General features: G+C 40.1%; 2 protein-coding genes across 2 annotated transcripts in view; one reads left to right on the forward strand and one right to left on the reverse strand.

Moving 5' to 3' along the window:
• LOC309958893 (uncharacterized protein) overlaps positions 1-26,680 on the forward strand; it is an 86,509-nt gene that overhangs the window by 13,444 nt on the left and 46,385 nt on the right. The window lies entirely within an intron of this gene.
• On the reverse strand, positions 23,117-26,406 carry SPINK7 (serine peptidase inhibitor Kazal type 7; the record flags this gene model as incomplete). Its single annotated transcript, XM_082835635.1, is given in 5 exon segments — positions 23,117-23,162; positions 24,559-24,607; positions 24,610-24,682; positions 25,488-25,513; positions 26,346-26,406. Coding segments are annotated over 5 exon segments (255 nt in total).

Below are 26,680 nucleotides of genomic sequence, written 5' to 3' on the forward strand. Positions count from 1 at the left end.
AGTCTTTAGGGTTCTCTATATAGAATATCATGTCATCTGAAAATAGTGTCATTTTTACCTCTTCCTTTCCAATTTGAATACCTCTAATTTCCTTTTTTTTGTCTGATAGTTTTGGCTAGGACTTCCAATATTATGTTGAATAGAGTGATGACGTGGGCATTCTTGTCTTGTTCCAGAATTTAGTGGGAAAGCTTTCAGCTTTTCACCATTGAGTATTATGTTGGCTGTGGATTTGTCATAACTGGCTTTTATTGTGTTGACATATGTTCCCTCTAGACCTACTTTGGTGAGAGTTTTTAGCATAAATGGATGTTGAATTTTATCAAATGCTTTTTCTGCATCTGTTGAGGTGATCATGTGCTTTTTAGCTTTTCTTTTGTTAATGTGGTGCGTCACACTGATTGATTTGCGTATGTTAAAACATCCTTGTGACCCTGGAATGAACCTAAATTTATCACAGTGTGTGATCCTTTTTATGTATTGTTGGATTGGTTTGCTAATATTTTGCTGAGGATTTTTTCATCTGTATTCATCGAAGATATTGGCCTATAATTTTCTTTTTCTGTAGTATCTTTGTCTGGTTTTGGTATCAGGGTAATGGTGGCTTCATAGAGTGAATTTGGAAATGATTCCTCTTCGTTAATCTTTTGCAAGAGTTTGAGAAGGATCAGTATGACTTCTTCTTTTTGTTTGGTAGAATTCCCCAGTGAAGCTATCCGATTTTGGACTTCTGTTTGTGGAGATTTTTTCTTAAATTACAGATTCTATTTCATGTCTAGTGATTGGTCTATTCAAATTATTTGTTTATTCTTGACTCAGTTTTAGCAGGCTGTAAGTTTCTAGAATCTTGTGCATTTCTTCTGGGTTGTCCAATTTGTTGAAATACAACTGTTCATAGTATTCTCTCATGATTTTCTATGGTATCATTTGTTATTTCTCCTCTTTCATTTCTTATTTTGTTTATTTGGGTCCCCTGTTTTTTTCTTGGTGAGGCTGGCTGGAGGTTTTTTATCTTGTTTGTCCTCTCAAAAAAACAGCTTTTGGCTCTACTGATCTTTTCTATTGTTTTTTTAATCTGTGTTTATCTCCTCTCTGATCTTTATTATTTCCTTCATTCTGCTGACTTTGAGTTTTGTGTGTTCTTTTTCTAATTCTTTTAGGTGGTAGGTTAGGCTGTTTACTTGAGATATTCTTATTTCTTAAGGAAGGCCTGTATCACTATGAATTTCATCCTTAAAACTGCTGTTGCTGCATCCCATAGATTTTGTAAGGTTGTGTTTTATTGTCATTTGTCTTGAGGTGTTTTCTGATTTCCTCTTTGATTTCATTGTTCAGTCACTGTTTTTTTTTGGGTTTTTTTTGCGGTACGTGGGCCTCTCACTGTTGTGGCCTCTCCCATTGCAGAGCACAGGATCCGGACGCACAGGTTCAGCGGCCATGGCTCACGGGCCTAGCCGCTCCGCGGTATGTGGGATCTTCCCAGACTGGGGCACGAACCTGTGTCCCCTGCATCGGCAGGCAGACTCTCAACCACTGCGCCACCAGGGAAGCCCCGGTCACTGGTTTTTTTAGTAGCATGTTGTTTAGTCTCCATGTGATTGTTTTTTTCCCATTTTTCTTCCTGTGGTTGATTTCTAATTTCGTACTGTTATGGTCAGAAAAGATGCTTGTAATAATTTCTATTCCCTTAAATTTGTTGAAGCTTGTTTTGTGTCTTAGTATGTGGTCTATCCTAGAAAATGTTCCATGCACTGTTGAAAAGAATGTGTATTCTGCTTTTCTTGGATGTAATGTCCTGTTGATATCAATTAAGTCTAGCTGTCCTATTATATCATTTAGTATCTGTTGCCTTATTAATTTTCTGCCTGAAAGATCTTTCCGTTGATGTCAGTGGGGTGTTAAAGTCTTTTACTTTTATTGTATTCCTGTCAGTTTCTCCCTTTAAGTCTGTTAGTACTTGTTTGCTGTGTTTTCGGTGCTCCTGTATTGGGTTCATATATGTTAACAAGTGTAATACCCTCTTCTTTTATTGATCCCTTTATCATTATATAATGTCCTTCTTTGTCTTTCTTTATGGACTTTGGCTTAAAGTCTATTTTGTCTGATATGAGTATTGCTTCTTGCGTTTTTTATCATTCCCATTTGCATGAAATATCTTTTTTCCATCCCCTCACTTTCAATCTATGTGAGTCTTTTGCCTTCAGCTGAGTCTCTTGTAGGCAGAATATTGTAGGTTCTTGTTTATTTTAATCCAGTCTGACACTCTGTCTTTTGATCAGAGCATTTAGTCCATTGACATTTAAAGTAATTATTGATAAGTAAGTACTTATGCCATTTTAAATCTCGTTTTCCAGTTGATTTTGTAGTTCTTATTTGTTCATTTTTTCTTTTGTTTTTCCTTTTGTGGTTTGATGTTTTTCTTTTGTATTATGCTTGAATTCCTTTCTTTTTGATTTTTGTGAATCTATGTTTTTTGTTTGTGGTTACTCCGGTTTTCAAGTATGTTAACCCATAACTATATCTACTTGCTTTAGACTTATATAAGTTCAAACACATTTTAAAAGTTGTACAATTTTTTACTCCCCTACCCCACATCTCGTGATTTTGATGTCCTGTTTTATTTTTTATCTTCACATTTATCCTTTTTCTCTTCACTTTTACAAAAAAAATTTTTTTGATTGTTTTTTAATCTATGTAATGGCTTATTTAAATGATCTTCAATCCCTTTATATATTTGCCTTTCCTATTGTGTTTTTCCCTTTCCTGTAGAACTTTGCTTCTTTTCTATTTAGAGAAGGTCTTTCATTATTGCTTCTAGGTGAGGTTTAGTATTACTAAAACAGTATTTAGTATTAGTGTTTAGTATTTAATATTTTAGTTTTAGCTTCTTTGAGAAATCTGTTATCTCTCCTTTTATTGTAAATGATAATCTTGCTGGGTAGGGTATCCTAGTTTGCAGGGTTTTCCCTTTCAGGACTTTGGATATATCATGCCACTCCCTTCTGGCCTACAGAGTTTCTGTAGAGAAATAAGCTGATAGCCTTATGGGGGTTCCCTCGTTATTGACTCTGTTTTTCTCTTGCTGCATTTAGAATCCTCTCTTTATCTTGAACTTTTGCCATTTTTAATTATATGTGCTTGTGTGGGTCTGTTAGGGGTTATCTGGTTTGGGAACCTCTGTGCTTCCCGTACATGGATATCTATTTCTTTTTAGGCTTGGGAAGTTTTCAGCCATAATTTCTTCAAATATATTTTCAATTCCCTTTTTCGGGAACCCCTATTATTCATAGGGGTTTATATTACCCCATATATCTCATATTTTGCTTTCTTTTTTTTTTTCATTTGTCTGTCTGCTGTTCTGATTGGTTGATTTCCATCATTCTCTTTCCCAGATCACTTGTTCATTCTTCTGCATTATTTAGTCTGCTATTCATTGCTTTTAGTTTGGTTTTTATCTCGGCAATTTAATTGTCTAATTTTGATTGGTTCCTCTTCATAGTTTCTAGTTCTTTGTTACAGTGATCTGCATTTCACTGTAAGACTGTAAGACTGTTACAGTCTTAATTCCTTTAGCTTTTTTATTACCTCCTTTTTGAACTCAATGTCTGGTAAACTGGTGAGGTCTGTTTCATTATTTGTTCTTTCAGGGGATAACTCTTGTTCTTTTAATTGGGAATAGTTCCTCTGCTTTTTCATTTTACTTAGCTTTCTCTGTCTCTATGAATTTATGAGAAACAGTTATCTACTGTGGCCCTGAAGGGGTGTTTTTATGTGTCCCTGCGTAGACTGTGTGAGTCCTATATTTTTGGCGCCAGGGCTGTTTTTGGTATAGATGCCAGCCACGTCTTTCCTCAGAGTGTGCTGTCTGTTATCCCCCTAACAGGGGGTGTGCTGGTGTTGTGGTGTCCAGAGCCTGCACTGGATGTTCAGTGGGGCCTCCTCTTTGCTCTGTGCCTGTCACAGCCCTGTTGGGGGCCCTCTTGGCAGTCTTCGCACAGCTAGACTGAGTTGTCTCCCAGGGCCCATCTTCCCAAGATTCAGTGCCTAGGTGCAGTTTGTACCAGCAGCTCTGCCCAGTGTGCACTTTGGTCTGGGAAGTGTGGCAAGGAGGCAGCTGTCAGTGCTGTTCTCTCTCCACCCTGATTGCTAGCAAGCCAGCAATGCGCACTCCTAATGAGCAGAGTCCAGACCCCTCCTGCCCCTCTTTCTGTCTTGGTGGACCTCCCAGCAGGCCTCCCAGGGTGAGGGGCCACTTGTGTGGACCTTCCATCCTTTACAGATCCCTCCTAGGGACACTAGTCCCATCCCGATGCCCCCCCTTTTTTTTGCCATTATACTCTGTTACATGGGGATCTTTCTTGCAGCTTTGGTTATATAACAGATCTTCTGCCTCCCGGTTTTTGTGAGAATTGTTCCACATGTATATATATTTTTGATGTGTTTGTTGGGGGAAGGTGAGGTCCACATCCTCCTACTCTGCCATCTTTATCCTTTCCTAGAGTGATCTCTTTACCCTTTATTATTACCGTACCCATTCCTACTTCCCTGTTCATAGCATCTGCTATCTCATATTTAACATAAAACATTAAATAAATAACCAGGGTGCATGCATGGAGACTCAAGTCCATTATATGTGATTTCTATTATGATATGTGGCTTGTATAACAAGGCAGCGTCCTGCAGATCATGAATAAGCAGTAATTCTGTGCTGAAGGTTGTGTTATGACCAGGTGCAACAGGGCTTAATTCATATTGTTACCAAAACAAACACATGAGAAAATCAGGCCTAACTCCTAAGGAAAGAAGTCTTATTTTAAAAATACCATCAGTTCTCAGATTTCCCCAGGATGCCCCACTGGGAAATTTGACTCCAGAGCTCAACAACTTAACCACTCTATTATTTAACATTTTGGCTCAACATAAAGAGTTCATTGAGGACAAGGATGATCTTACTATTGCATCTTGGACCCCTAGCCCAGTGCCTGGCATATGAGTGGTTAAAAGATAGTGAGCAAACAATTTTCTGAATCTTCAGGATACCTAACAGTGACACAGGCTGCCTTAGGGAGGCCTGAATTCCCCATCTTCAGGGCTATCCAGACAGGAGTAAAAGTTGAATAACGATCTCTCAGATATATGGAATCAGATTCCTCTTTGAATGGAAAAATTAAAGATGTTTGGTCTTTTTCAAGCACTGAGATTCTGTGATTTCTTGATAGTCATAAAAACGCATTTTCACAGTGTCTGCCAGGCAACTGTGAGGTGACAATATCTGAGAATTCTTTGGGCAGAAGACAGTCATGGGGCTGCCGTTGTCTGGGGCATGGCTAGGGCAGTGCTGAAAGGGAGATACACACTGAAGACAGATGGAAAGCAAAGGCAAAGGGACAGGAGGCAAGTGCTATTCTCATTTGCTTGAGGTGACCAGGGGCAGTGAGGTAAAGTCAAGACAGGTAACCTAGCAGCGTCAGCCAAGCCTCCTGTACTTGCATTATTTTCGTAATTCATCTTGATTATTAAATCATCTCTTAGTGATTTGAGATGGTAAAAGCATGCTAGAAGTTTTTGCCAAGCTGGGAGAAGGCTTCATTTAGGAATACAAAGCTTGCAGCCGAAAGTAGAAATAGGAATACAAGACTCAAACTTCTCAGGGATACCGCGTGTACTGCTGGTCTGTACTTTAAAGTACTTAAGACCAGAAGAGCTTCTTCAAACTAACAGCCATGATAAATGTAGATTCTCCCTGATATTATAATGAATGACAAGGTCTTTTAGAGTCCGAAGGAGTCAGCTTTACCAGTGTGCTACCTGTGTTCCGGTAGTACCTAATGGTGTTCCAAGCATATTCTAATAACAACAACAGGAACAATAGCAACAACAACGTTTATATGTTTTAATATTGCTAACATTTTTATATGTTCTAAGTACTTCCCTTCCATGCTAATTCTTACAGTAGTTTTGAAAATTAAGTATCACTGCTACCATCTTTAAACCTTTGCAAAAGGGACTTCTTGGCCCTTGACCCCCAAGTTTCTCCAGCCATGCCTCTCCCTATAGGGCTAGGAGCTTGTAGGTCAAAGACATGTGCTGCACACACTTGTAATCTCCTTCTGGACTATACCCTGGAACCCTGAACTCCTGAATTCCCATCCCAGGCAGACTTGATTCTGCTTACAGGGCCTATGTAAATGTCTTCCCCAGCTCTATTCTCCAAGGCAGCCTGTGTTGCTGGGATACACACCCTTCACCCCAAGGTGTGACCTAGGCATGACCATTTGCTGGGGTTTGAGTGAAGTTTGGACATGCAGGCTTTGGTGTGTAGGTCCATGTGCATGAGGCTCTTCATGAGGCATGACAGGATTGGGAGTGGAGAGAAGAGAGATACTGCATGCAGTCCAGGAGAGAGACTGATGACCCGGGGCCAATTTCTCCCATGCCACCATATTCCAGGAAAGAATTCTAAGGAGTCTGAGAATTTTACCTTTCAACCTGGGTTATCATATTGCAATAAAGCTATTATTTGCCAAGGTAGGAGGATATAATTTTATTTAAATGTGTCTTAGCTATAAATTTTCAGTACCTGGGCTTCCATCTTAATTTTTGCCCTGAGCTCCCAAATATAATGCATGGGCCTAGATATTACTCTCATTTAAAAAATGTGTTAACAACTCTAAGATGACAAGTGACTGGCTTATAATCATAAAGTGAGACTAGATTTGAGACCAGCACTCTTTGGCACATGCCTATGCCCTTTCTGCCACATGTTTCCTCTCACATATATCATGACATGGTCCTCATTTTATGAAGTGGGGTTACTTCTGTTTCCATTTTTGCCACTTTTCGAGGACTCTGACTTAGAGACCTGAAATGACTGGTCCAAGGTCCCATGGCACAGCCAGTCCTTAACCCATCTTTTGACTCAAATTGGTAAGTATTGTCATATGTCATGCTTAGATGAAGAGAATATTTTCCAAGAATGTTTAACCTGGAAAAGAGAAGACTGAGTATGAACCATGAAAGTCATTTAAAATCTATGATAGTCTGTCACTAAGAAGAAGAAACAGACTTGTTCTATGTGGGCACTGCGAGACAACTAGAACCCATGGGTAGAAACTAAAGGGAGAAATAGAGATTCAACATACAGAAGAAATTTCCAACCATTCAAAGCTTTCAGTTGTCAAGTTGATGAGCTCTCCATTGCTAGAGGTGTCCAAGTAGAAGCTGTCACCGATGTTGTGAAGAGGGTTTCTGCATTTGGTATCTGGATGCCTTTGGCTTTTCTCTGAAGTCCTTTCTAGAAATTCAAAATTCCAGTACTCTAATTCTATAACCAAACGGCCTTTAGTTGAAAACCACTTCCAGGGTGAGTGGAAAAATCCAAGCAGCCTCAGGGGATGTACCTGATATCTTCAGTTCACTTCTCCCTTCTTCACCCTGCTCTGTGCCCTGGGACGCTAACTGCTGTGGACTTTATCACAGGACTGTTTACCCTGTAGCTCCTGGTTAATTCATCCAATGGAGAGTGCAGGCAGGAGATGGAGGAGGGAGGTGCCCTCCCTAAAGGGTCTCCATTGACTACTTTTCTTTCAGTGTGTCAGGTTCTGTCAGATCATTTTCTCCACGGAGGGCTTCCTCTTTCTGGGTTTCCTCCTGTTTCCCCTTCAGGCCTAGGGATGGTAAGGATGTACTTCTTTTTTTTTTTTTTGCGGTACGCGGGCCTCTCACCGTTTTGGCCTCTCCAACTGCGGAGCACAGGCTCCGAACACGCAGGCCCAGAGGCCATGGCTCACAGGCCCAGCCGCTCCACGGCATGTGGGATCTTCCTGGACCAGGGCTTGAACCTGTGTCCCCTGCTTTGGCAGGCAGATTCTGAACTGCTGAGCCACCAGAGAAGCTTGCAAGTTCCTTGTTTTATGTTTGGTAGAATTCCCCATTAAAGCCATTCAGTTCTGGACTTTTATTTGCAGGGAGTTTTGTTTTTTGTGTTTTTTTGTTTTGTTTTGTTTTGTCTACAGATTCTATTTCACTTCTAGTGATTGGTCTGTTCAGATTATCTGTTTTTTCTTCTTAACTCAATTTTGGTAGGCTGTATGTTTCTAGAAAATTGTCCATTTCTTCTGGGTTGTCCAATTTGTTGGAATATAACTGTTCATAGTATTCTCTCATGGCTTTTGTTGTAGTTCTGTGGTATCAGTGTTATTTCCCCTCTCTCATTTTTTATTCTGTTTATTTGGGTCCTCTCTCTTTTTTTCTTGCTGAGCTTGGCTACAGGTTTTTGTTTTGTTTATCCTCTCAAAAAACCAGGTCTTGGTTTTATTGATCTTTTCAGGTTTTTTTAAGTTTCTATTTTATTTATTTCCTCTCTAATCTGTATCGTTTCCTTCCTTCTGCTGACTTTGGGTTTTGTTTGTTCTTTTTCTAATTCTTTTAGGTGGTAGATTAGGTTGTCTATTTGTGGTAGTTCTTGTTTCTTGAGGAAGGCCTGTTATTGCTATGAACTCCCTCTTAGAACTGCTTTTGCTGCATCCCATAAGATTTTGTAAGGATGTGTTTTCATTGTTGTTTGTCTCAAGGTATTTTCTGATTTCCTCTTTGATTTCACCATTGACCCACTGGTTTTTCAGTAACATGTTGTTTAGTCTCTGTGTAATCGTTTTTGGGTTTTTTTCCTCATTTCTCTTTCTGTGGTTGATTTCTAGTTTCATACCGTTGTGGTCAGAAAAGATGCTTGAAATGGTTTATGTCATCTTGAATTCGTTGAGGCTTGTTTTGTGACCTAGCATGTGATGTATCCTAGAGAATGTTCCATGTGCACTTGAAAAAAAATGGGCATTCTGGTTTTTCTTTTGGATGTAGTGTCCTGTATATGCCAATTAAGTCCAACTGGTGTTGTGTCATTTAGGATCTGTGTTGCCTTATTGATTTTCTATCTGTAAGACCTGTCAATTGATGTCAGTGGGGTGTTAAAGTCTCCACTATTATTGTATTTCTGTCCATTTCTCCCTTTATGTCTGTTAGTATTTGTCTTATATATTTCGGTGCTCCTATATCAGTGCATATTTGTCAATGGATGTAATATTCTCTTCTGGTATTGATTCCTTTATCATTATATAATGTCCTTCTTTGTCTTTCTTTATGAACTTTCTTTTAAAGTCTCTTTTGTCCAAGTATTGCTACCCCTGCTTTTTGTCATTCCCATTTGCCTGAAATATCTTTTTTACATCCCCTCACTTTCAACTTATATGTCTTTCACCCTGAAGTGAGTCTCTTTTATGAAGCATATTGTAGTTCTTGGCTTATCTAATCTTTGACTCTATGTCTTTTGATCCAAGCATTTAGTCCTTTGACATTTAAAGTAATTATTGATGAGTATGTGTTTATTGCCATTTTTACCTTGTTTTCCAATCGATTTTGTAGTTCTTCTTTGTTCATGTCATCTTTTTGTTTTTCCTTTTGTGGTTTGATGGTTTTCTTTTGTATTACGCTTAAGTTCCTTTCTTTTTGCATTTTTGTTTGTTTTGTCAGTCTATTATATGTTTTTGATTTGTGATTACCCTGCTTTTCAAGTATGTTAACCCATAGCTGTATCAACTTGCTCTAGACTGATAGTTGTATAGGTTGAAACACATTCTAAAAGGTCTACACATTTTTTGTCCCTTCTTTACATTTTGCGATTTTGAGGTCCTATTTTACATCTTTTTGCTGTTGATTATAGTTATAATTGCTTTAAAAAATTTTTTGATTGTTTCTTAGTCTGTGTACTGGTTTCTTTAAGTGATCTTCAATCCTTTTATGTATTTGCCTTTCCTATTGTGTTTTTCCCTTTCCTATAGGTTTTTGCTTCTTTTCTATTTAGAGAAGAACTTAACTATTGCTATTATGTTTAGTATTGTTGTATTCTTTTAGTTATTGCTTTTCTGAGAAATTCTTTATCTCTCCTTCTATTGTAAATCATAATTTTGGTGGGTAGAGTATCCTAGGTTGCAGGTTTTTCTCTTTCAGCACTTTGATATATCATGCCACTCCCTCTGGCCTACAAATTTTCTGCAAATAAATCAGCTGATAACCTTATGAGGGTTCCCTTGTAACTTTTTGTTTTCCTCTTGCTGCCTTTAGAATAATAATCTCTTTAACTTTTGCCACTTTAATTATGATGTCTTGTTGTGGGTCTTTTTGGGTTCATCTTGTGTTGGACCCTCTCTGATTCTCATAGGTGGATATCTTTTCCTTCAGGTTTGGTAAGCTTTCAGCCGTAATTTCTCAAAATATATATATATATATATATTTAACTAATTAATTTTATTTTTGGCTACATTGGGTCTTCAATGCTGCGTGTGGGCTTTTTTCTCTTGTTGCAGAGAGTGGGGGCTACTCCTTGTTGTGGTGTGTGGGCTTCTCATTGTGGTGGCTTCTCTTGTTGTGAAGCATGGGCTCTAGGCATGCATGCTTCAGTAGTTGTGGCACACAGGCTCAGTAGTTGTGGCTCGTGGTCTCTAGAATGCAGGCTCAGTAGTTGTGGCGCACAGGCTTAGTTGCTCTGCGGCATGTGGAATCTTCCTGGACCAGGGCTCGAACCCATGTCCCCTGTGTTGGCAGGCAGATTCTTTTTTTTTTTTTTTTAACATCTTTATTGGGGTATAATTGCTTTACAATGGTGTGTTAGTTTCTGCTTTATAACAAAGTGAATCAGTCATACATAAACATATGTTCCCATATGTCTTCCCTGTTGCGTCTCCCTCCCTCCCACCCTCCCTATCCCACCCCTCCAGGCTGTCACAAAGCACCGAGCCAATATCCCTGTGCCATGCGGCTGCTTCCCACTAGCTATCTACCTTACTACGTTTGTTAGTGTGTATATGCCCATGACTCTCTCTCGCCCTGTCACAGCTCACCCTTCCCCCTCCCTATAACCTCAAGTCCGTTCTCTAGGAGGTCTGCGTCTTTATTCCTGCTTTACCCCTAGGTTCTTCATGACATTTTTTTTCTTAAATTCCATATATATGCGTTAGCATACGGTATTTGTCTTTTTCTTTCTGACTTACTTCACTCTGTATGACAGACTCTAGGTCTATCCACCTCATTACAAATAGCTCAATTTAGTTTCTTTTTATGGCTGAGTAATATTCCATTGTATATATGTGCCACATCTTCTTTATCCATTCATCCGATGACGGGCACTTAGGTTGTTTCCATCTCCGGGCTATTGTAAATAGAGCTGCACTGAAAATTTTGGTACATGACTCTTTTTGAATTTTGGTTTTCTCAGGGTATATGCCCAGTAGTGGGATTGCTGGGTCATATGGTAGTTCTATTTGTAGTTTTTTAAGGAACCTCCATACTGTTCTCCATAGTGGCTGAACCAATTCACATTCCCACCAGCAGTGCAAGAGTGTTCCCTTTTCTCCACACCCTCTCCAGCATTTATTGTTTCTAGATTTTTTGATGATGGCCATTCTGACTGGTGTGAGATGATATCTCATTGTAGTTTTGATTTGCATTTCTCTAATGATTAATGATGTTGAGCATTCTTTCATGTGTTTGTTGGCAGTCTGTATATCCTCTTTGGAGAAATGTCTATTTAGGTCTTCTGCCCATTTTTGGATTGGGTTGTTTGTTTTCTTGTTATTGAGCTGCATGAGCTGCTTGTAAATTTTGGAGATTAATCCTTTGTCGGTTGCTTCATTTGCAAATATTTTCTCCCATTCTGAGGGTTGTCTTTTGGTCCTGTTTATGGTTTCCTTTGCTGTGCAAAAGCTTTGAAGTTTCATTAGGTCCCATTTGTTTATTTTTGTTTTTATTTCCATTACTCTAGGAGGTGGGTCAGAAAGGATCTTGCTGTGATTTATGTCATAGACTGTTCTGCCTATGTTTTCCTCTAAGAGTTTGATAGTTTCTGGCCTTACATTTAGGTCTTTAATCCATTTTGAGCTTATTTTTGTGTATGGTGTTAGGGAGTGATCTAATCTCATACTTTTACATGTACCTGTCCAGTTTTCCCAGCACCACTTATTGAAGAGGCTGTCCTTTCTCCACTGTACATTCCTTTTACCTTTATCAAAGATAAGGTGTCCATATGTGCATGGGTTTATCTCTGGGCTTTCTATCCTGTTCCATTGATCTATCTTTCTGTTTTTGTGCCAGTACCATACCGTCTTGATAACTGTAGCTTTGTAGTATAGTCTGAAGTCAGGGAGCCTGATTCCTCCAGTTCCTTCTTTCGTTCTCAAGATTGGTTTGGCTATTCGGGGTCTTTTGTGTTTCCATACAAATTGTGAAATTTTTTGTTCTAGTTCTGTGAAAAATGCCAGTGGTAGTTTGATAGGGATTGCATTGAATCTATAGATTGCTTTGGGTAGTAGAGTCATTTTCACAATGTTGATTCTTCCAATCCAAGAACATGGTATATCTCTCCATCTATTTGTATCATCTTTAATTTCTTTCATCAGTGTCTTATAATTTTCTGCATACAGGTCTTTTGTCTCCTTAGGTAGGTTTATTCCTAGATATTTTATTCTTTTTGTTGCAGTGGTAAATGGGAGTGTTTTCTTGATTTCACTTTCAGATTTTTCATCATTAGTATATAAGAATGCCAGAGATTTCTGTGCATTAATTTTGTATCCTGCCACTTTACCAAATTCATTGATTAGCTCTAGTAGTTTTCTGGTAGCATCTTTAGGGTTCTCTATGTATAGGATCATGTCATCTGCAAACAGTGACAGCTTTACTTCTTCTTTTCCGATTTGGATTCCTTTTATTTCCTTTTCTTCTCTGATTGCTGTGGCTAAAACTTCCAAAACAATGTTGAATAAGAGTGGTGAGAGTGGGCAACCTTGTCTTGTTCCTGATCTTAGTGGAAATGCTTTCAGTTTTTCACCATTGAGGATGATGTTGGCTGTGGGCTTGTCATATATGGCCTTTATTAAGTTGAGGAAAGTTCCCTCTATGCCTACTTTCTGCAGGGTTTTTATCATAAATGGGTGTTGAATTTTGTCAAAAGCTTTCTCTGCATCTATTGAGATGATCATATGGTTTTTCTCCTTCAGTTTGTTAATATGGTTTATCACATTGATAGATTTGCGTATATTGAAGAATCCTTGCATTCCTGGAATAAACCCCACTTGATCATGGTGTATGATCTTTTTAATGTGCTGTTGGATTCTGTTTGCTAGTATTTTGTTGAGGATTTTTGCATCTATGTTCATCAGTGATATTGGCCTGTAGTTTTCTTTCTTTGTGACATCCTTGTCTGGTTTTGGTATCAAGGTGATGGTGGCCTCGTAGAAGGAGTTAGGGAGTGTTCCTCCCTCTGCTATATTTTGGAAGAGTTTGAGAAGGATAGGTGTTAGCTCTTCTCTAAATGTTTGATAGAATTCGCCTGTGAAGCCATCTGGTCCTGGGCTTTTCTTTGTTGGAAGATTTTTAATCACAGTTTCAATTTCAGTGCTTGTGATTGGTCTGTTCATATTTTCTATTTCTTCCTGATTCAGTCTTGGCAGGTTGTGCCTCTCTAAGAATTTGTCCATTTCTTCCAGATTGTCCTTTTTATTGGCATAGAGTTGCTTGTAGTAATCTCTCATGATCTCTTTTATTTCTGCAGTGTCAGTTGTTACCTCTCCTTTTTCATTTCTAATTCTATTGATTTGGGTCTTCTCCCTTTTTTTCTTGATGAGTCTGGCTAGTGGTTTATCTATTTTGTTTATCTTCTCAAAGAACCAGCTTTTAGTTTTATTGATCTTTGCTATTGTTTCCTTCATTTCTTTTTCATTTATTTCTGATCTGATTTTTATGATTTCTTTCCTTCTGCTAGCTTTGGGGTTTTTTTGTTCTTCTTTCTCTAATTGCTTGAGGTGCAAGGTTAGGTTGTTTATTCGAGATGCTTCCTGCTTCTTAAGGTGGGCTTGTATTGCTATAAACTTCCCCCTTAGAACTGCTTTTGCTGCATCCCACAGGTTTTGGGTCGTTGTGTCTCCATTGTCATTTGTTTCTAGGTATTTTTTGATTTCCTCTTTGATTTCTTCAGTGATATCTTCATTATTAAGTAGTGTATTGTTTAGCCTCCATGTGTTTGTATTTTTTACAGATCTTTTCCTGTAATTGATATCTAGTCTCATGGCGTTGTGGTCAGAAAAGATACTTGATACAATTTCAATTTTCTTAAATTTACCAAGGCTTGATTTGTGACCTAAGATATGATCTATCCTGGAGAATGTTCCATGAGCACTTGAGAAAAATGTGTATTCTGTTGTTTTTGGATGGAGTGTCCTATAAATATCAATTAAGTCCATCTTGTTTAATGTATCATTTAAAGCTTGTGTTTCCTTATTTATTTTCATTTTGGATGATCTGTCCATGGGTGAAAGTGGGGTGTTTAAGTCCCCTACTATGAATGTGTTACTGTCGATTTCCCCTTTTATGGCTGTTAGTATTTGCCTTATGTATTGAGGTGCTCCTATGTTGGGTGCATAAATATTTACAATTGTTATATCTTCTTCTTGGATCGATCCCTTGATCATTATGTAGTGTCCTTCTTTGTCTCTTTTAATAGTCCTTATTTTAAAGTCTATTTTGTCTGATATGAGAATTGCTACTCCAGCTTTCTTTTGGCTTCCATTTGCATGGAATATCTTTTTCCATCCCCTTACTTTCAGTCTGTATGTGTCTCTAGGTCTGAAGTGGGTCTCTTGTAGACAACATATATAAGGGTCTTGTTTTTGTATCCATTCAGCTAATCTGTGTCTTTTGGTGGGAGCATTTAGTCCATTTACATTTAAGGTAATTATCGATATGTATGTTCCTATTCCCATTTTCTAAATTGTTTTGGGTTCGTTATTATAGGTCTTTTCCTTCTCTTGTGTTTCTTGCCTAGAAAAGATCCTTTAGCATTTGTTGTAAAGCTGGTTTGGTGGTGCTGAACTCTCTCAGCTTCTGCTTGTCTGTAAAGGTTTTAAATTCTCCATCAAATCTGAATGAGATCCTTGCTGGGTAGAGTAGTCTTGGCTGCATGTTTTTCTCCTTCATCACTTTCAGTATGTCCTGCCACTCCCTTCTGGCTTGTAGGGTTTCTGCTGAGAGATCAGCTGTTAACCTTATGGGGATTCCCTTATGTGTTATTTGTTGTTTTTCCCTTGCTGCTTTTAATATGCTTTCTTTGTATTTAATTTTTGACAGTTTGATTAATATGTGTCTTGGCGTATTTCTCCTTGTATTTATCTTGTATGGAACTCTCTGTGCTTCCTGGACTTGATTAACTATTTCCTTTCCCATGTTAGGGAAGTTTTCAACTATAATCTCTTCAAATATTTTCTCAGTCCCTTTCTTTTTCTCTTCTTCTTCTGGAACCCCTATAATTCGAATGTTGGTGCGTTTAATGTTGTCCCAGAGGTCTCTGAGACTGTCCTCAGTTCTTTTCATTCTTTTTTCTTTATTCTGCTCTTCAGTAGTTATTTCCACTATTTTATCTTCCAGGTCACTTATCCGTTCTTCTGCCTCAGTTATTCTGCTATTGATCCCATCTAGAGTACTTTTAATTTCATTTATTGTGTTGTTCATCGTTGCTTGTTTCATCTTTAGTTCTTCTAGGTCCTTATTAACTGATTCTTGCATTTTGTCCAATCTATTGTCCATTCTATCTCCAAGATTTCGGATCAACCTTACTATCATTATTCTGAATTCTCTTTCAGGTAGACTGCCTATTTCCTCTTCATTTGTTAGGTCTGGTGCATTTTTATCTTGCTCCTTTATCTGCTGTGTGTTTTTCTGTCTTCTCATTTTGCTTATCTTACTGTGTTTGGGGTCTCCTTTTTGCAGGCTGCAGGTTCGTAGTTCCTCCTGTTTTTGATGTCTGTCTCCAGTGGCTAAGGTTGGTTCAGTGGGTTGTGTAGGCTTCCTGGTGGAGGGGACTAGTGCCTGTGTTGTGGTGGATGAGGCTGGATCTTGTCTCTCTAGTGGGCAGGTTCACGTCTGGTGGTGTGTTTGGGGGTGTCTGTGGCCTTATTATGATTTTAGGCAGCCTCTCTGCTAATGGATGAGGTTGTGTTCCTGTTTTGCTAGTTGTTTGGCATAGGTTTTCCAGCACTGTGGCTTGCTGGTCGTTGAGTGAAGCTGGGTGCTGGTGTTAAGATGGAGGTCTCTGGGAGATTTTCACCGTTTGATATTATGTGGAGCTGGGAGGTCTCTTGTTGATCAGTGTCCTGAAGTTGGCTCTCCTACCTCAGAGGCAGAGCCCTGCCTCCTGGCTGGAGCACCAAAAGCTTTTCATCCACACGGCTCAGGATAAAAGGGAGAAAAAGTAGAGGGAATTAGTAGAAGTATGAGGAAAGAAAGAAGGAAAGGAGGGTAGGAAGGAAGGAAGAAAGAAAGAAAGAAGCAAAGAAGGAAAGAAGGCAAGAAGGAAAGAAAGGAGGGAGGGAGGGAGGGAGGAAGGAAGGAAGGAGGGAAAGAAGGAAAAAAGACAGAAAGAAAGAAGATACAGTAAAAATAAAATAAAGTATAATAAAGTTATTGAATTAAAAAATTCTTATTTAGAAAAAAAAAAAAAGGGACGGAAAGAACCTTAGGACAAATGTTGGAAGCAAAGCTATACAGACAAAATCTTACACAGAAGCATACACATACACCCTCACTAAAAGAGGTAAATGGGGAAAAATCCTAAATCTTGCTGTCAGAGACCACCTCCTCAATTTGGGATGATTCGTTGTCTAAAGGAGGGAAGGAAGGACGGAAAGAAAGAAAGAAAGAACGAAGGTAAAGTATAATATTGTTATTAAAATTAATTATTAAGAAAAAAAATTTAAAAAAAACATGGACGGATAGAACCCTAGGACAAATGGTGGAAGCAAGACTATACAGACAAGATCTCACACAGAAGCATACACATACACATTCACAAAAAGAGGAAAGGGGAAAAAATCATAGATCTTGCTCCTAAAGTCCACTTCCTTAATTTGGGATGATTGGTTGTCTATTCAGGTATTCCACAGATGCAGGGTATATCAAGTTGATTGTGGAGCTTTAATCCACTGCTCCTGAGGCTGCTGGGAGAGATTTCCCTTTCTCTTCTTTGTTCTCACAGCTCCCAGGGCTAAGCTTTGGATTTGGCCCTGCCACTGCGTGTAGATCGCTGGAGGGCGTCTGTTTTTTGCTCAGACAGGATGGGGTTAAAAGAGCCGCTGATTGGGGGCTCTGGCGCACTCAGGCCGGCGGGGACGGAGGGGCACAGAGTGCGGGGCGGGCCTGCGGTGGCAAAGGCCGGCGTGACTTTGCACCAGCCTGAGGCGCGCTGTGCGCTGTCCCGGGGAAGTTGTCCCTGGATCCCGGGAACCTGGCAGTGGCGGGCTGCACAGGCTCCGCGGAAGAGGGGTGTGGAGAGTGACCTGTGCTCGCACACAGGCCCCTCGGTGGCGGCAGCAGCAGCCTTAACGTCTCCCGCCCGCCTCTGGGGTCCGCGCTTTTAGCCGCGGCTCGCGCCCGTCTCTGGATTCCGCGCTTTCAGCCGCAGCTCGCGCCCGTCTCTGGGGTCCGCGCTTTCAGCCGCGGCTCGCGCCCGTCTCTGGGGTTCGCGCTTTTAGCCGCGGCTCGCGCCCGTCTCTGGAGTTCCTTTAAGCAGCGTTCTTAAACCCCTCTCCTCACGCCCCAGGAAACAAAGAGGGAAGGAAAAGTCTCCTGCCTCTTCGGCAGGTGCAGGCTTTTCCCCGGACTCCCTCCCGGCTAGCTGTGGTGCACTAACCCCTTCAGGCTATGTTCAAGCCGCCAACCCCAGTCCTCTCCCTGCGCTCCGGCCTCAGCTCGCAGCCCCGCCCGCCCCGGCGGGTGAGCAGACAAGCCTCTCGGGCTGGTGAGTGCTGGTCGGCACCGATCCTCTGTGCGGGAATCTCCCCGCTTTGCCCTCCGCACCCGTTGCTGTGCAGTCCTCCGCAGCTTCGAAGCTCCCCCCTCCGCCTCCCACAGTCTCCGCCTGCGAAGGGGCTTCCTAGTGTGTGGAAACTTTTCCTCCTTCACAGCTCCCTCCCACTGGTGCAGGTGCCGTCCCTATTCTTTTGTCTCTGTTTTTTCTTTTGCCCTACCCATGTACGTGGGGAGTTTCTTGCCTTTTGGGAGGTCTGAGGTCTTCTGCCAGCCTTCAGTAGGTGTTCTGTAGGAGTTGTTCCACGTGTAGATGTATTTCTGGTGTATCTGTGGGGAGGAAGGTGATCTCCGCGTCTTACTCTTCCGCCATCTTCCGCCTTCCTCCCGGCAGGCAGATTCTTAACCACTGCACCACCAGGAAGTCCTCCAAATATATTTTTGATCCCCGCTTCTCTTTCTTCCCCTTCTGGAATCCCTATTATGCGTAAGTTTGCACACTTTATATTATCCCATACATCTCGTATGTTGCTTTCATCTTCTTTTCATTTGTCTTTCTGTCTGCTGATACGATTGAATGATTTCTGTTATTCTGTCTTCCAGATCACTTATTTATTCTTCTATGAAACTTAGTCTGCTATTCATTACTTTTAGCTTGGTTTTTATCTTGGCAATTGAGTTGTCTAATTTTGATTGGTTCCTCTTTATAGTTTTTAGTTCCTTGTTACACTGATCTGCATTTCCATTGATAATCTTTCTTATTTCCTTCAGCATTTTTATTACCTCCTTTTTGAACTTGGCGTCTGGTAGACTTGAGAGGTCTGTTTCGTTGTTTGTTCTTTCAGGGGATTTCTCTTGTTCTTTTAATTGGGAATAGTTCCTCTGCTTTTTCATGATACTTAACTGTTTCCCATAAACTCATAGAGACAGAAAAAGTTATCTACTATGGCCTTGAAGGGGTGTTTTTATGTGGGAGCATCCGTGTGTAGACTGTGTAAGTCTGGTATTTTTGGTGCCAGGGCTATTTTTGGTATGGATGCCAGCCAGTTCTTTCCTCAGCATGTGCTGGCCATTATCCCCTTGATAAGGGGTGTGATGGTGTTGTGGTGACCAGAGCCTGCACTGGATGATGGGAGGGGCCTCCTCTTTGCTCCGTGGCTGTCACAGCCCTGTTGAGGGTGGGGTCTCCTCCCCAGATTTTAGAGTAGAAGCCCTGAGGGTTGGTTTCATTAAGGGTCCATTGCCTTTACATGTGTGCTCTGTCCCCAAGGCGGTGAGTGCTGAAGCAAGTGAGGCCCATGTGGTCAAAGTGAACCTATGGGCTGCACGTGCAGGTGTTTGTGGTTCTGCCCAGAGGCAGCCCAATTTTGCGTCCCTTTCTCCATTGTGTTTGTCCCAGACCTAGTGCTAGGCTCTGGAGGCTGGGGTGTTGTGGTTCCAGGAATCGAAGTGATTTTGCTGCTGCCTGGGACCTGGTCTGCCTCGGTGGTAGGGCTCCCCCAGGATCTGTTCACCCTAGATCTGCCTCCAGGCTGTGGTGTTACGTGGGCAGAACCAGAGTGCTCCTGCCGTGAAAGGGACCTCTGGGTACTCCTTCCCAGGTGCTGGTCATTGGGATCCTGTGATGCCACCCACTACCTGGTGAGTGTACCAACAAAGTCCACAGCTGCTAGATACACCCCTGGACCCACCCCTGACGTGTGCATACATGATGTTGATTTGCCCCATCACTAATGATGCTAACTTTAATCACTCGAGTAAGTTAGTAGCTGCCAGGTTCTCCACTGTAAAGTTACTCTTTTTTCCTTTCAAAATTAATAAATACGTTGTAATAATATTCCTTGAGATTATGTAAATATCATTTTTATTACAATTTTACTCATGCTATTAAGTGGAGCCATGTTCAAATGGGGCAAACTGTATAGGTAAATGTGTATAATCTTATATGTTTAAACTACATATTCCTTTTCACTTTCTAGTATCAATTTCTAATGAACAGAAATGTTCCCATTTCTCAAACCAAGGAAAAATACCTGAGAATTTACTGGTCATGAGACTTTAACATGCCAAGCATATTGCAAAAAAAATATGGTATATGTTTTTATGCTTTTGTAAATGTTGGAGAAGAAAGGGCATACACATCATAATCATCCCTTTCATTTCTATCAGACTTTATAATTTACAAAGCATGTACACATGCATATCTCATCTGATTCTCACGATATACAGGTTAAACTAGGGATTATTATTCTCTTTATTTTATCAGTAAGGAAAAGGATATTGCACATATAGAGTGACCTACCCATAGCTACACACCTGGTAAATGTTCAGGTTGGGGTAAGCACACAGTCTTCTATTTAAAGGTTCGATGTGTTCTCATGAGTTGCTTGGTGGAGTTTTATAATGAAGACAATGATGATGAGGTTGATAAAGACCTCAGTGATGCAAATGTTTATGAGTACAGAGAAGCGAGTAAAACTAAATAAAATCATGTGTTCTCCAAGGCCTAAACCTGGAAATGTAAAATTTTAAAAATAAATTTACTTCACATTTACATTTGTGATTAGATATCTGGCTTTCCAGATCCAGGCTTATAATCCAGAGCTCCAAGTATGTGGGCAAGACTGATCCCTTCCCCAAAGTTCCCAAAGAACACAGAGGTCCCAGGTCATTGGCTTGAGGAAGCCACAAGTGCATCGTGTCTTCACTGGTGCGGCAGAATGACTGTGGAAGGTGAGGAACTTATTTGCTTGTCCCACCTCTCAGGCAACTCTGTGAGATTGCTTATAGACACGGTGGGAAATAAACAAGACTATTAGAAATAGACACTTCCTGGCAGCTTTTTAGGCACAAACTGATAACCAGGAGACCCAAGCTGAGAGAGACATGCAGTAAGGCAGACTCAGTTAGGTCTCGATAGAAGCAGCTTGTCACAGAGGCACAGAATTGGCTTGAAATCATTTAACTTTAAAGTAACTGGAGTCAAAGAAACAGTTCAGGTTGAAAAATGATTTTGTTATAAATGAAAATTCCTTAGCCGTGTTTTATTTTTTCTGTTATCTTGTGTTTTAAATTTTTGTTTTATTTCAACTTCAGCCTTTCAGTACTTGGGGAAACCAACAACAGGGACTTATTTGTACCAGTGTAAATAGTCAACAGTAAGATATTAAATGGAACAACCTGCATATTTATAAACTGAAAATGAGTAACTCACTATTTTCTCATGCATAATGACTTTCAAATACAGTTCTTATGGCCAGATCACTGGGGCCACCAGCAATGATCTGGTCGTCTATAAAGAGTCACGTGTGACCATATACCTAAGTATTTATTGACGCACAAAGTGAGATTATAGCTTCCAGTGACACAGTCACACACGAGCAGAGTACCGTATTCATATAAACAGGCATTTTGATTCAATCAGTGAACAGAAATAAGACCCAGAGACAACAAAAAATTTGCGTGACAGTTTTAAAAGTTCAGGACTGACTTCAGTGTTGGTTCTCAGATTTATTTATATGAAATGAATCGTATGCAGAATAATGTTAAAGATTTCTATTTTGAGGTTTGAGTTAAAAGAGAGAATTAAGAGTTGGCTTTTGAGGAGAATGGTTAAGAATTACGCTATAGAAGTAACTGTAAAAGGTAAAAATTGGGATTTAGTTATAAGGTGAACATTGTTTGGATTTATGTGAAATTAGAATTTATTTCTAAATGTTGAGATATAAGCTATAAATTAGGCCTCAAACCTAGGTAAGGATTTGACTACAGAATAATATATGTGATAAAAGTTTTGGAGGTGGGTCCCAAGCTCTCTTCATTTTGAGACAAATGTCTAAAAATATAAATTTTCCTGAAGGGTGTATGTGGGCATATGTGCTCATCTGACCATCACTGCAAAGGGATTTACAGTCAGACCTTGAGGTATGGATGTTGGAAGGCTTGAATAAATAAAAGATACTTATGGGGGCTAGAGAGAATGAGAAAAAGGTATTGAATTTAAGGAAAAGTTAGGAAAAGTTAAAAGAGCAATAAAAAAATCACAGAGAAGGAATATATAGAAAGAGAAAAAAATAAGATAGAGAAAAGGAAAACTATTTGATAGGAAAAAGGAAATGAAAAGGAAGGAGAAAGAGTGGTCTTTTGTTTTTATTCACTACTCAGCATTTCTGGACCAATATTTCTTCTCTTTTGTGCACTTACATACTGGTTCTTCATGTCTATGATTGGGTTGAGAAGGTGTGTCAGAAACATCAAAGGCTGAGAATTATTAGATTACTGAGCGTCTTACTGTGATTAACAGATTGGAGTCAAATATTGTGAACTTAATGTTAAGCATAGATTTGAGTTAAACACTATGAACTGGCTAGGTTTATGGATAAATTATGCATTTAACATTAGGATTAGAGGGTTGGGAGTCTAAAATCATGGGTCGGTATTTATTAACATGGAATAGCTGACGTTGGTGGCACAATTAGATTGATAATTAAAATAATAAAGGTGGTTCAGAGCTGTGTTAAATTTAGAGTAGCATTTACAAGTGTCCCCTACTCCCTGAGTAGAGTCACACAGCATCGTTGTTAAAACAGACTGGTGTGTCAAGTAAAGAAGACTTGACTAGGAATTAGAGTTTCATTAGAACAATTAGAAAATAAATTACCCAAATAGTGTCTCTTTCATTGCAGATGAAAATTTTTTTGCCAATTCTAAAAATATACTTTTTAAACCTTAGGATTAAGTTAGATTTTTTAAGCTGTGTCAGAAAGTTCACTGGTTTATTTTGATAATTTTTGCTATAAAATTATTACTATGAAAGGTATTTATGGAATAAATTTGTAGTTATGAAGGCATGTCATTCCTAAAAAAATTTATGACCATTGCTCTTGGTGTTATACATATATTGCTCTTTATGTTCCATTTAAAATGGGTTTTTATCTTTTGATCTATTAAGGTTACTAGGTAGATGATAGTTCTACAAAGTTTTTAATAAGCGTAATTATTTTATTTGATACTTAGACCTCAACAATGAATTGTTAGAATTTCATTGTACTTTTTAGTTTATTTTGACATGTTTGTATTTGTCAGTCAGTGAGGTGGGGAGTCTGAAGGAGAGCGCAATTTTCTCCACCCAGCAAAGATGACTCTGAATCTGTGTCTGCCCCCTCCCTACCAACTCCACCCCCTGGGAACCTGTGCCAACATGAGGGAAAAGGCCCAGGGATGATGAAGATGACAATGACGATATCCTTGCTCTGTAATCACGTCTGCGGAGAAGTTAACATCTTCCTTCACGAAGAAACTGAACTTTTTCAGTACTCTTCCTATGGGAACAACACAGTTAACAGGATTCATTAACACAAGAGGAAATTTTATACAATATTAGAGCTGAAAGGAACTATAGAGATTTTAGGCAGAACCTCATCTTACAGATGAGGAAAATGAGTCCCTAAAAAGGAATGTCCTGGCCTCGGGCAGTTCCTGACAGAGGCAGAAGCAGAATGTCCCTAGACCAGTGACACTTCCATCCCACCTGCTGCCTCCACTTATCCCAGAGCCCAGACTGATCACCCAATGTGTTAAAGCAAAAAAGAAGGAGGACTTCTGACAAGGAAAGCTGAGGTGGGCTTCCCCTCAGCCTTTTCTGATCAGCAGGGCCTGTGATGAGGCTGGATCCTGCACTAGTGAGGAGAACTTCCACCACATGTCCCCTTCAGTGTCCTTGGACACAGGCTGGTTTCTAGGCTGAGGACCCAGTGTCTGTGCACATTAGAGAATCTTCCCTTTTGTGAAATAAAAGTTCCTGAGTAGGAATCAGTATGTAGACATATCCTTCTGGGCTCAGGCCCTAACTCCGTATTTTAACTTGGTAAGATAGTCACAAAGATGAAAAACCACAAGATCTGAGATAAGTGGCCAAAATCCAGTGGTCTAAAAGAGAGTTAACAGTGAGCAAAGGGGACTTGGTGTTAAGATAGCAAATGCTGAGTTGCCTGTTTTGTACCAAAGAAGTGACATCTGCCTGGTTGTTATTGCCTTCCAAAACCCTGTGCAGGCCAAACAAAATACTTAAAACATGTTCATGGGATTCTGGTCCAAGTACTGACAGCTTGTATTCCCCTATTTTAGATCAAAGAAAATATAATCTTTGTGGTAGCCTTATCCTCGCTATCTCCCTAAGGCTGCAGATATTTAGAGCCACTAGGAAATTGAGGAGGTAAAGACCCTCTGGCTACAGTTTATCTAAGAATCATCTGTTGAGTCTCTTAGAAGTCATGTAAGATAGTGGTTTTCAATTTTTTAGTGTGGAATTCAGAACCCTTTCTTCCAATAAGAAATTATTTGGAACTCTACTCCTTAAAATAGTCCAAAGCTGGTTGGGGTTGGAGACCAACCCAAATGATCCCCTTAACCTCTTTGGTGACTCCTGACTTGCCTCTACGGAACCTCTGGGCTCTGGGGACAGCAGTTTGGAAGCTCATGGTCTTGTTAGACTCTTTCAGTTGACAGACAGGAATTAGAGGTTCTGTCATGGAGGGACCAGTCCAAGCTGGCAGAGCAGGTGGCTCAACCCTAATCTGACTGTGAGGCAGCAAGTTTTCTATCTCTCTGGGTGGGCAGAGTATAGCTTCTGGAGAGTTAAGCAGGCTTGTGGAAAGAGGAGAAGATTGCAGTGGAGGACGCTGCCCTAGATGCTTTTTCTTCCCATGCAGTACTCACAAGCTCTCAATACGCAAGTGGCATTCATTCCCATAGGTGATGTAGTCAGACCACAAACAGGCAGGTATGTGATGGGGCAGGGGATGGCCACCACTGGGTGCTTCTCATAAATGCTGCAGTCTACCTGTGACAGTCACAGGAGGATGTCCTGCTTTTCTTCTGGTCCTCAAGCTGGGCTACCCTGGCTTCTCCTGGACAGGAAGCACAGTACCATCTTGGAAGTCCCAGCTCCAATATTCTGATGCTGCTGTGGCTACTTCTATTGATAATAATATGACCACTCTGACAAATACTAGTACTACCAGCACCACTTCTATTATTTATTTATATATATATGTGTGTGTGTGTGTGTGTGTGTGTGTGTGTGTGTGTGTGTGTGTGTATACATATGTGCATTTCTTTGCCAGGCATTAAACTTAAATCTTACATGAATTTTCTTTGTTTAATCTTCGGAACAACTGAATAGGGTAGGTTCTACTATTACCCCTATTTTACGGATGAGGGAAATTTGGGCTTAAAAAGAGAACTTGTCTAACATAAAAGCTGGTAAGAGGTAAAGCTGGGATCTGAATCCAGAGTCTGTGCAGTTAACCAAGGTAAATGTCTCTTGCCTCTCACATGTTATCCCTTCCATGAAGACATCACCATCTTCTCAGCTAGAAGTCCTCTCCTGCTCTTTCTTAATTCTGGAAAATTTTCTTTAGGCTGTGGTTATTTACATATATGTATGTCATATTTCTTCAGCTGCCTTCTGAAAAGCAAAGGCAATTTATCTCTGGCTGCCTTCCCTTTCACCCCCCCAAGCATACTGAATTAATCTTACATATATATTTCGTAAGTATTTGTTGGCTAAATATAGTAAATAGGAAATTAAAGTAAAACTAAATAGGAAATTAAACTGAAATTAAAGTGTGGTTCAATATACTCACTGTTTTTAAAGGCAGACTGGCAGCTTCTGAAAGAGATATACAGTTGGAAATGTTAAAAATAAAGCAAAGTTGTGATGTCTCATTAATTAACAGAAAGTCTGTTGATTGAGACTCTGTAGTTCTCTGGTGATGAGTTTCAGCACCTACCCCGTCATTTCACAAAACCCAGCTGTTTGCTGAGGAAGCCAAATGGCCAATAGGTTAGGTAAGCCTTGGTTCAAGTAAGAGAATCATCCAAAGTTCCTCCGTTTATTGACCATGGGACGTTTTCTGGAGTTCATCGTGTTTCTGATAATGTTTTACATCAGATAGCAATAAAAATATTGCGGTCACCACTTCTAAGAGCCTGAATGAAGCACCATCTTTGATATTCTCCCCCTCCTAGTCGATATAAAGGAATGTAATGGAATATCTCCAAGGCATCAGAATCTTATTTAAGTAATTTTTCACTGTTTAAAAGTTTAATTGTTGACTCCTGGGTTTTGGAGAATCATGCTTTATATTGATCCTCCTGTATTGATTTGGAGAATCTTTGCACTGAGGAGTAGCACCAGCAATTTCTAGTGTCCTAATAAAATGGGAAACTTATGAAAAAATAAGGCTTTTTTGTTTTTTTTGTTTTTTTGGTTCCATGAATGGAAATAGAAATCCTTAAAAGGAATGCACTAGATCCAAATTCCTCAACTCCAGGTGGGACATAAGAGTCTCCTTTTCCAGGCCAGGGCTGTTTCTGTTACAAACCAGTATACTTTAAATCCACATGACCAGACATTTCTCTGAGATGTTCACATCCTATGAGAGGCTATTTCAGAGAATAAGCTTAATGGCTATACAGGGCACTATCTACCCTTAACTTACCTGAGCAGGTGCAGAGATGGGCCACTGTACAGAACAGAAGGAGATCCCCAATGATCTTCATGATGGAGATGGCTGTGATTCAGAGGCTGCTCAGGACCGTCACAACAACTGCATCAGCCATACCCTAGGAAAGGGGCATGTTTATAAGGCAATGCTTGGTTTCTCCACCTTTCCTGTGAGGTCATCCAGAGTCAGTGTTGGCTCTGAGAGGTTCTCAAAGCACAGTGTCACACCCTGGGTGGTGATACAGTCCTTGTCACTCAGTTGCTACTTCCTGTCTCACCAACAGATTGATTATGCAAGGTGAGAAGTATTTTTCTGTCTGCTCTAGAGGT

This window comes from Leucopleurus acutus (assembly GCF_964270905.1).
Source record: "Leucopleurus acutus genome assembly, chromosome: 3".
Taxonomy (NCBI): domain Eukaryota; kingdom Metazoa; phylum Chordata; class Mammalia; order Artiodactyla; family Delphinidae; genus Leucopleurus; species Leucopleurus acutus.